At 31.1% G+C, this 11,610-nt stretch overlaps 1 protein-coding gene across 1 annotated transcript; it reads right to left on the bottom strand.

Annotated features, from left to right (window-relative positions):
* Nucleotides 1-271: 271 nt before the first annotated feature.
* Nucleotides 272-3,743, bottom strand: LOC131650640 (uncharacterized). Its single transcript, XM_058920348.1, has 3 exons — nt 3,454-3,743; nt 2,071-3,174; nt 272-947 (listed from the first exon to the last, which is right to left on the bottom strand). The coding sequence occupies exons 1-3, from the start codon at nt 3,741-3,743 to the stop codon at nt 272-274; spliced, it is 2,070 nt and encodes a 689-aa protein (XP_058776331.1).
* Between the last annotated feature and the right edge of the window lie 7,867 nt (nt 3,744-11,610).

The following is an 11,610-nucleotide window of genomic DNA, read 5'->3' as shown; positions in this document are numbered from 1 at the left end:
CACACATCAGATGATAATGCCATCTTCTTTTTTTCCCTTGGTGTCTTAGTGTTATCTTGTGCATTGGCTACTTGAAGTTAATTAACTTGAAGTTGAGGAGTTTCTAAAATTTGAAGTTAAACACCATCATCTAACACAACACTTTTTCAGCACCATAATTATGCATATTAAGACACTAAAGAAAAAAAGCACATAATTATTTAAAACAGAACAGAAAGTGGTGACAAGTACACATTTATGACAAGTTCACTTTTTTTTGACAAGAACAAACTTAACTCATATCATTTATCAAAGGAAAGTCAATACAAGGAGGAATAACATTAACGAAACTACGCCTAGACCAAGAATTGACCGCCTTAACTAACGTATCGGCAACCATATTCGCTTGGCGCTTAATAAACTTCACCTCAAAGTTTGGAATCAGAGCTAACAGACACTTTATAGAGAGGAGGATAAGGTTAAACTCAGACAAACCAGAAACATTAGAATGAATGTCTTGAATAACCACTTGAGAATCGCTTTCAAAGATCACAAAATTCAAGTTCAAGGAGATAGCATGTTGAACAACTTCTTTCAAGGCTAACGCCTCAGCTTCGATGGTTGACATACTACCAATATCCCAAGCAATTCCTGCGGTAATGAATCTACCCAAATTGTCACGGAAGAACCAACCTCTGTTAGTGGAACGATAAGACTTATTGAAGTCGGCATCAACATTACACTTGACCCAATTATCAGCCGGAGGAGACCACACTACAGGGAGGTGATTACTGTTGCTCCTTTCCTGAGCAATCTGGGTTGTAAACCAATCCTGCCAATTAACATAGGCTTGCAAGCCTAAACGAGCCATGCCCTCCCTTTCATTATTCCAAACTATATTATTACGGTTCTTCCAAATCACTTCTACCATCATAGCAAAACGACCGGCATCCCTACGGTCTTCTCTACTACAAACATCAAGAATAAGTGATTTAGCATCACTAAAATGTTGAAGACGAGGCTCTATGATAGACGACAAACCTACTGCCCGCCAACATTGGATAATGGTGGAGCACCCAAAAAACACATGCCAATCCTCTTCGTCCATATCTTCGCAAACTGGGCACTCCGATGTACATTGGACATAGTGTTGTCGGAGCCTAATCCGCGACGGTAAGCAACCTCTACAAATTCTCCACAAAAGGTGTTTGACTTAGGGGTGATCAAAACCAAACCAACCCAATAGAAAACCGCAAACCAAACCAAACCAAACCGAAACCGCAAAAAACCGCATTTGGTCCGGATTAGTTTGGGTCATCTTTTAACAAAACCGCACGGTTTTGTTCGGTTTGCGGTTTGTATTTTGTAAACCGAACCAAACCGAATCAAACCGCATTATGTTACAACCTAAATTTTACTTAACTCACATCCAACCAAAAATTAAACCTATTATACCTTAGCCTTATGATTACCAACAATTTTCTCATCCTTACACATATAATTTTAATCCCGATCTTCTCAAATCTCTAATAACATTATCACACCTTCTTTGCCACATATATCTTCCTTCTTCTTCTATAATCTCTACTCTCTTGTATTCTTTCTTTTTCACCTTCTATTTTTATGTAAATGTTCTGTATTTCAGTTTCGTTTTTATCGCACATTTTCTTCTCTAATCTCTCAACACATTTTTTTTCTATTTCACCTTCACTAATCTTTTGTCTCTTATATTATTTTGTTTCATTATAATATTTTTTATATTTTTGTATGTTATTATTTTATATTTAATATTCTACTTTTTTCTAATTTAATTTTTACATATTAAATGGAAAATTGTTGTCAAAATATGACGAGTTTTGTTGTTATTTGATAGTGTATGAATGTCTAAATACAAAATTATGTTGTCATCTATATGTGTATTATGGCTCAATAAAATATTTGTAAAAAACCGAACCAACCGAACCGAACCAAACCGAATTAGTTTGGTTTGGTTTGGTTCGGATTTTTTTAAAAAGCCAACCGAACCAAACCAAACCGCACGATTTTTTCTCTTGCGGTTCGGATGATTTTTTTCTTCAAAACCACCCAAACCGCACCGCGAACACCCCTAGTTTGACTCTAGGAGGAGCCATGATGTTCCACAAATCCTCCCAATTACCAACAACTTTACAATTTGAGCGAGAAGCGATAGAATTCCTCCAGAGCCTATAACCTGATCGAACACTATAATTTTCACTATTTTCTGCACTCCAAACCAGCCCATTGACTACCACATCCTCAACCAACGGAACACTCAAAATCTCTTTTGCAACCACATTATCAAACAAAGATTCGACAACCAGAATATTCCACTGTTTAGTATTAGGCAAAAGAAGATCCTGAACATAAAGATTGTACACACCTTGAGTATACGGACCTCCTAAGCAAGCATTTTTACAACCTCGAATCCACGGCTCATTTACGACCCTAATCTGGCTTCCGTCTCCAATACTCCACCTACATCCCAACCGCAAAACATCTTTAGCTTTCCAAAGGCTTCTCCACAAAAAGCTCGGGTTAGAACCCACATTAGCATCCAAGAAAGAGGAATTAGGAAAATACCGTGCCTTGAAGATCTTAGAAACTAAAGAGTGGGGCTTGGTTAAAAAATTCCACCCTTGTTTAGCCACCATAGCCAAGTTGAAAGCTCGAAAATCCTTGAACCCCAAACCTCCATCCCTCTTAGAATAAGAGAGCTTCTCCCACGCCAACCACTGAATCCCTTTGTTATTATTACCACCACCCCACCAAAAAGAATTCAACATCTTCTCTATGTCATCAACCACCTCATCCGGGATAATATACACACTCATAATATATGCCGGAATAGATTGCAAAACCGATTTTATCATCACTTCTTTACCTGCTTTAGACAAGGCTCTACCACTCCAAGAATTGATTCTTTTCCAAATGCGATCCTTGATAAAAGCAAAAGTTTCCTTCTTACTACGACCAATCATCGAAGGCAAACCCAAGTATGAACCTGTTCCAAGAACATGACGGACACCCATAATTTTTGCAATATCCTCCTGAGCTGGAACACTAAGATTGCGACTGAAAAAGACTTCCGACTTTGCCAGATTAATTTCTTGACCTGACGCAGTGGCATATGTCTTAAGTAACTCCATTAGGTGAGCGACCTCCGCAATATTAGCCCTGCAAAATAAAAAATAATCGTCAGCAAAAAGCAGATGGGACACACTAGGTGCCCCTCTGCAAATCTGGACTCCATGAATGTCCCCACGAGAAACAGCTCCCTTAATAAGAGCTGAGAGGCCCTCTGCAATAAGAATAAAAAGATAAGGAGACAGTGGGTCCCCTTGTCTCAATCCTCTTCCTGGCTGAATTGGTCAAACTCTATCAGTATTAACAAGAACCGTGTAATTAACTGAAGTCACACACATCATCACCCAATGGATCCACCTATCCGCAAACCCCAATCTTCTTAACATACCCCTCAAGAAACCCCAATCCACTCTATCGTAGGCTTTACTAATATCAATCTTCAGAGCCATATAAGATTTATTCCCCGAAGTCTTCCTTTTGAGAGCATGAATAATCTCAATGGCCATCATTGCATTGTCTAAAATAGACCGATTTTTAACAAACGCAGATTGTTCCTTAAAAACACATTTAGCCAAACAACACTTCATTCTGTTAGCTAACAACTTAGAAACCAACTTGTAAGCTACATTACACAAGGAAATAGGACGCAATTCTTTCATTCTGTTCTAATGTCATATTAAGCACCCACTTCAATGACAAACACATTACTATAGCTATGTAAAATGAGAGTTAAAACTTACATATATACTAAACACAATTTGAACAAATATCCTAAAACAACAACTTATATTAGGAAATTCATTTTCCCATGTATCAACAAATTCCTTTATCAAACACATTCATTTTCCCATGTATTAGCAAATTATTTTTTCAGACACAAATTCATTTTTCCATTTATTGGGAAAATATCTCAAACACAAACCAAACAAATTATAAACATTGTTTAGAACACAAATTCTCATATAACATAATAATCATTACCTTGAGAAGTTTGTCAGCTTCAAGATTATCACTGAAACTATCGTGTAATGTACAATAGATTGTGTATTTATTTATTTTATTATTTTTTTATATGTGGTGGTGAATGAATGGATATTAGAGAGTGGATTGGGCTCCAAGCCTTTAATGTATAACTAGTAAAGGACCCGTGCGCCCGCACGGGTCACGTAAAGTCGATATAAACAATAAATAAATATATAACGATGGTTAATAAATATATATATATATATATATATATATATATAAAAGATACACAAATTAAAAATAAAAAACAATTGAAATTATAATTGTCAAATAAATATTAATTTAATCTAGTTAGAAATATATAGTTTAGTAGAAAAAATAAATAAAATAATTAAGTAGTCATCTACCCGTGCGTTCGCACACATTATACAATATAGCTATAATCTATCGTGAGTAGTCATCTACCCGTGCGTTCGCACGTATTGCACAATATTATAAATAATAAATAAATATAATATATGTGATTATATTTATTTGATTTGGTAACAGGTACCAAACTTTTTTGTCCAAATTTTGTTTATTGTCACTCATACCCCTATCTTATTATAAGCATTTGAAATCTTTTTACTTATTTTAAATAAAAATTTCAATATATTTAATAGATTTATTTTTCCAAAAATATCAGTTATAGGTTAATATGTACATATAAAAAATAAAGGAAATAATTAAGCATTTATCTATCACAGTTGTAAATAAATATAATATAATGATGGTTAAAAATGTAAATAAAATATATACACATTAAGTAGCTTTGTCCCGTCGAAAAATGTATATTTGAGTAGAAAAATAAAGAAAATAATTAAGAAATCATTTACCCGTGCGTTCACACGGTTCATACAATGTCATTATAAATAGTAAATTAATATAATAGTGATGGTTAAAAATGTATATAAAATACAAAAAGAATTACAATTTTTTTATATAAGAAATTATGTATTCATCAATCATAATTGTCTCATGTTAAATGTAATTTTACAAATAGTTTCTGTCAATCGAAAAAGGTATGTTTTTCATAAGAAATCTATGTATTTATAAATCATAATTGTATCATATTATTTTTGTAAAAAAAAATATATTAATAGCAATTTTTTAGTATAAATGTTAAATTTTATCATAAAAAATTGCTAACATTTTTTTGATAATGGAAGTTTATAATATCTTTTATTATACTTTAATAGTATCTTTAATTATAATTAATATATTATATATATTTTAAAAAATAACATAAAAAAATAAATAATATTTATACATAAAACTATATTTAGTATAATTATATAGTGTTATTGTTAGTAGTTTAGATTAATGAAGCAATAAATAAATATATAACGATTGTTAATAAATATATATAAAAGATACGCAAATTAAAGTGAAAAAACATTTGAAATTATAATTGTCATATAAATATTAATTTAATCTACTTAGAGTTATATACTTTAGTAAAAAAATAAAAAATAAAATAGTCATTTATCCGTGCGTTCGCATGCATCATACAATATCGTATAAATCTATCCTGAGTAGTATCTACCCGTGCGTTCGCACGGATAGCACAATGTTATAAATAATAAATAAATATAAGAAATTGTGTATTCATCAATCATACTTGTCTCATAAATGTAATTTTATAAGAAGTTTCAGCCCGTCGAAAATGTATGTTTTGCATAAGAAATTTATGTATTTATCAATCATAATTTTATCATGTTTTTTTATTATAAAAAAATAAATATTAGTAGCAATTTCTTTAGTATAAATGTTAACATTTTATCATAATTAACCCATTATAGTTAGAGAAGTAGAATAAATATTTTGTGTTGCGTTATATGCAAATTTCTCCTATTTTTTAAATTTCTACTTAGAAAATGTTAATAATTGCAGATAAATAAAGCTAAATTCGATTAATTTATGGATTTACGTGGACCGAGTTAAACAGGGCGGTTTACCCCACATACTCAACTCAAATTATATTTAGAGAAGTTTTTTATATAAAATAAAATAAACAAAGAAATAGTTTTATTTAATGGGAAGAAAAACCAAGAGTTAAACATTGTATGAAAAGTTTACTACACGCTAGTGACACATGCATGCTATAGGCCATCATTATTATGAATAGCCATCATTACTATAGATAATGGCTGGGTGGAATAACTTGCAATGAAAAAAGAAGAATTTATTGCAACCTATTTTCTTATGCAATTTAATTTTATCATTATTACCCAAGATTGGACAATTAAAAACGAAAGATATTAACAAATTAGACTACAAAAGGAGTATTTTGAGATAATAAATTGGGCAAAACATCATGACAGTAAATATTCAATAATTAATTCATTATCTTATAAAAAATAATAATATTGTTAAATGAATTATTTTAAAATATAAATTATGGGATAAGTCAGTTTAAGGGACCAATTCAAATGTGAAGAGATACTTTCACAAATAAGATAATTATTTTAGAATTAAGAATACGGTTTTAAAATATGCACTATTATCCCTTAATATAAACACACATAAATTTTTTTATATATTTATATGGAGATTTATTATTGATTCATTTGATTTTTTCAATTTTAAAAATAAATTGGTAGAAAAATTTAGAACATTTATTATTATTTAATCTGATTTTACACATTTTTAATGATTCAAATGATACGATTTTATAATCTTAAAATTTTTTGAATCTCTTAAATTTTAGAAATATATATATATAATTATAAAAAAGTAATTTTTTTATAATAAGATTAAAAAAACATCTATCATATGAACACAATTTAGATGTCTGCATTGTAATATTTTTTAATAAACCATTAGATATCACATCATGTATAGTTATAATTATATAGAAGAAGCGTGGAAGAGGTTTTGCAGTATTCCAAAGAAGATTGCACAATTCCAAAAAAAGTTTTTGGCGTGTAATAATGATGGAAAAAAATGGATAGTTGAAAGGTTACCATATATGGAATGAAACAATAAATAAATATAAAAGGCACAAAATAATACTAAATCCTTCTAAAAAATAAAAAGTATTAATATTTTTTAGTACAATAAAAATAAAAGCAAAACTACTTTTCTGATAAATCCAACCAACAAAAGGTGCTCATTTACAGATGAACTGTATGATACAAAATATGACATTTTTTATGAGATAAACAGAATAATAAAAAATGAATGTTGATAAATATACTACCAAATTCAAAGTGATCGTATGACATATTTTAATGGTATAAATTAATGATATAAATTTTTTGTGATCAATGATTTAATGATATAAATCCATAATGATCATAAAATATTATTTTAATGATATAAATTTTGATAAAACATCATTTATAAAAAAAAAATATTAAAGAGAATGATAAATCCAATTAACCATTATTTATAGTGATCCTATAAAAAATCATAAGTTAATTTAAATTACTATAAAAATAATTAAGTACAGGTTACAATGAATTGATTGTGGAGAAAAGATGGAGTTGAAAATTGAAATAAAAAATAATGAAGTAGAAGAAAAATAGTGAAAGCACGGGAAATGAAGATTGCTTATACACACGGATAAGAAAAAAACGTATATGTTTTGATTTTTTATAAGAAATACAATTTTTTATTTCTATAATATATAGAATCAAAAGTAAGTTTATGTAGTTAAACTCAAATTGGACGGATTAATATATAAATATATATATATATATATATATATATATATATATATATATATAACTATTGTTTTAATTTTAGCTTATTACTATAATTTTCCTTCCTATTGTAGTGGTATTAAAAGTTTTATGAAACTTAATCACAAATAAAAGTGTATGTTGATGCTAAGAGAAAGGGTGACCAAATAATTGGTTGTTGATATCTTGGCTAAGAAGAAGCAATTTCTTATTTTATTTAAAAAGAAAGAGCAATTTTAAAGTGTTGCTAAGTAAATTAGTTTAATATTTCACGTTTGAACAATAAAAAGCAACATTCTTCTGAAGTAGAAAGTTGCTTCCCATCAATACATCCATGTTAGGAAATGGCTTGGTTAGTGTGAAGTTTGAAATTGATTAGCTAGAATGTCGTGTAGCTTTTTGAAGGTATCAAACCGAAATTGTCAAAAAGTTGTGTGCATAGATAGCTTCTACCTTCTCCATCTCCAAGTGAAAGTGACTAATTTTTAACCTGGGGAACCGCTTTTTTAACAGGTCTGGTGGGTTTAGCAGACCTATGTAGTATAGTTGACCTGGGGAACCGCTTTTTTAACCATTGAAAGTGATTGATTTTTGACTCTATTACACTCCAATATACTTTTTTCTATGCTAAAAACATGAAAGATGGAAAATATGGCAATGCTGCCATTCCAGCTTGTCTTCTTGACAGTGACATGAATTTAATGTTATAGGGACTGTTGCAGGTAAAGTAAGCTAAAGCTGCTTTTCATAGAACATCACTTGAGTGCATATGGTTCGTCACTTTGAATGTTGAGTTTGTTTCATTGTGATGTATTGCCAGTGATATTAAAATCAGTCCATTTAAACGCATTCATATATTTATATGTATCATTTTTTCATTGTGGTGTTGCAGCAGTTGCATTACTTTAGCTAAGTATTCAATTAGGATTCTTATAATTTTTTAGTTAAAATTAAAACAACATGCTGCATGAAATGAAAGTATCTCAACTGCAGTTGTTAAATACATTAAACGAAATACATTTTTAACATAGTTTATAGTGTAAACCAACCGCATATATTATTTTTAATATAGTTAAACCATCTTCAGCTTACTTTTCCAAATATTTGTGTACTTTGATAAAGGGAAAGGATTTAACTAACAGCAACAAACTACATTCTGCAAGATGTCCTTCAAGTGGTAAATATATTGTCAATAGTCGCATCAAGCTTAATTTAATTGGAATCTCTTTACACCAACTATGTCAAAAAAAGCCTTTGAATCTCTTTATTTGTCTTTGTAAAACAACTTTTGATCTTGATTATGTAATCCAATTGGTCCTGACAACATTTTCTTCAAATCCCCTTCAACAAAAACCAATAAAACAAACTCAAAACACAATCAATAAAGTAACATATAAAAAACATTCTGAATCAAAATTTTTGAATTTGAATTAAAATTCTGGTCTCCATAATCATTTAAATATATAAAAATACTTTGAAAAGATTTGAAAGGATTTACTAAATGTGGCAAAAAGAACTGCAAATATTCTTAAGTTCAGCTCATGTAATTCAACTCAGTGCCAAAAAGAACTGCAAATATAACATTTTTTAGTTTGACAACGGAATGAGGTAGGAGTATTGAAAATCAAAACTTATAGATGGTTGGCACAAACATATATATATTAGTTGAAGTATGATATATAAATATTCAAATTGAGGTGTGTTAGTGAGGGTCTAAAAAGGTTAAGATTAACTATGCTAAAGTAAATTAGAAGGACTTAGATATTTCAATATTTATGAACAAATGAATGGAGAAAGAACTTAATTGAAGTTTCAAAGAGTTCAAGTTTGTTCAACATAAGACCAAATATAAAAAAGTTCAAGTTTGAGTGAAGAAAACCAAAATCACTTTAAAAAAACCTAACTATGTTCATACTACAAAACATGAAACTAAAAAAGAACAAAAAGAGTAAGGGTTGAATGAAGTTACTTACAACACAATAATGGTGGTCACTTATATTCCATTCATTAGTGTATACAATGAAGCCATCTAAAGGATCTTTTCTTCTTGTTCTATCTACAGCTAAGGGAAGTGGTGAGTTTCCATATGATTTTGGTTCTTGTTCAGGTTCAGCAACAATTGCATCATATTGAGAAAATGTTAGAGTGTTTGCATCATTTTGTTGACCTGGAAAAGAAAAGGTAAGGAAAAAAATCAAAAAGTTTGTAGTGAAGCCATATCCAAAATCACTTCTTGTTCATTCATGTATTATGTCATTACTTTAAGGGATGCCAATATATGTCACATAGGGACCTTCTTGTGTAGCCAAGTTAGATGAAGTTTTTAGACAAATACAAAAGTGGTTAAGATATTTAAGACAAATAAACACCAATGATGGAAAGGCTTTACCGAAAGTAAGGGCTTCTGTTAGACGCTGGCCTAAGGATCTAGAGGGGGGGTGAATAGATCCAACACAGTTTTTCCGGGATTTTTACAGACTATAGCGAAAGCGGTTCTGAATCGACTTGCGTCTATTCCGGACCGCTATTGCAAAGGGTTATATGTGTTACAAAACCACAAGATATTCGAAATTCCGGATAAGGAGATATGCTATCGAATCAATACGTGTCACAACTGAATATCAATTAACTTCTAGATTGACAAACTTTGATTTACAATGCAGTAAGGTGGATTAAGCAAATAGACAAACACTTGGTGACAATATTCAAATTGATGCTAATTCAAGATGTGGTGAATTGTGATGTTTATGCAGAACTTTTAATTCACAATTTTAACACTTGAATCATTGATCAATTTAGCAATTATACCAATTATGAGCAGAATAAAAAGAAAAAAGATAAAAGCGATAAGAACACGATATTTGTTTAGGCAGTTCGTCGACCGTCCTCGCTACGACTACGTCTGCCCCCAATTCCAAATTGAAATTGGGTAATCTTTCATTAATGTTGAAAGTAGTATATACAAAGAAGATAACAAAGCGATAAACGATAAACCAATTATGTCGATCCTTTGAATCTTCTTCCCCCTTAATCTTGACCAAGATCAAGGTTATCCAAGAGCTTCACTTCGATTCCCTTCTGCAGTGTCTTGATTCCTTGAACTCCCCATTCCTCAATCGTTACACTCAGCCGAATCCTCAATGAACGCCTCTTGATAAAAACCCCCAAGAACCACCCGTCGTGGAGGACAAAACCCGCAGATTTTATTCACCAACAAACCCCACAAACCTTCACCCACTAGGAATCTTCAATTCCGTTCCATGGACGTTATCGAACTCATCACTAACCCGCAACGCAAGAATGATTATGTGTAATTGTGTTGGAGATGATGAAGAACGAAGATGAGAAGCATTTGTGTATCTTTCAGTCGTTGGTGTTACTTGAATAATTACCCTTGCACAATATATATGATTGCATAACAGTTAGAACCAAGAAAAACTGATTTTTGAACTTTCTTGATCAATTAGGTCGACCACTTGTAGTGCTTAGGTCGACCTAGCAGTGCTTGCTGAAGTTTGCTCCCAGTTAGGTCGACCTGTTGAAGGAGTAGGTCGACCAGAATCCTCTTCTGATGCGTTCTGGGAACATTTTCTTAGATTAGGTCGACCTAGTTGTTATGTAGGTCGACCTAGCAGCAGTATATGTATTTTTCTTCATTTTAGGTCGACCTGGGTTGACAGTAGGTCGACCTAACTGCTGATTTTCTGCATTTTCCTTGTTCAGCTTGTGTTGAGTCAACCTTTATGCATAGTAGATCATCCTGTGCTTTCATGAGTGATTAAATGCTTTGCTTTTCCGATTCCTCCTTGTTGTTTGGATGCTCATTTGAGTTTGCCAT

This window comes from Vicia villosa, linkage group LG1 (genome assembly GCF_029867415.1).
Source record: "Vicia villosa cultivar HV-30 ecotype Madison, WI linkage group LG1, Vvil1.0, whole genome shotgun sequence".
Taxonomy (NCBI): Eukaryota; Viridiplantae; Streptophyta; class Magnoliopsida; order Fabales; family Fabaceae; genus Vicia; species Vicia villosa.
Note: the sequence above shows the minus strand (reverse complement) of the source record. Positions and strands in the feature narration are given on the sequence as shown.

Excerpts from the sequence above, each read along its gene's own strand:
- LOC131650640 (XM_058920348.1), bottom strand. The coding sequence starts at position 3,743 with ATGAAAGAATTGCGTCCTATTTCCTTGTGTAATGTAGCTTACAAGTTG. Across the intron at positions 3,175-3,453 it reads GGTATGTTAAGAAGATTGGG|GGCTAATATTGCGGAGGTCG; the intron begins GTTTGCGGATAG and ends TTTATTTTGCAG. Across the intron at positions 948-2,070 it reads CTAGGGGTGTTCGCGGTGCG|TAGAGAAGACCGTAGGGATG; the intron begins GTTTGGGTGGTT and ends TGATGTTTGTAG.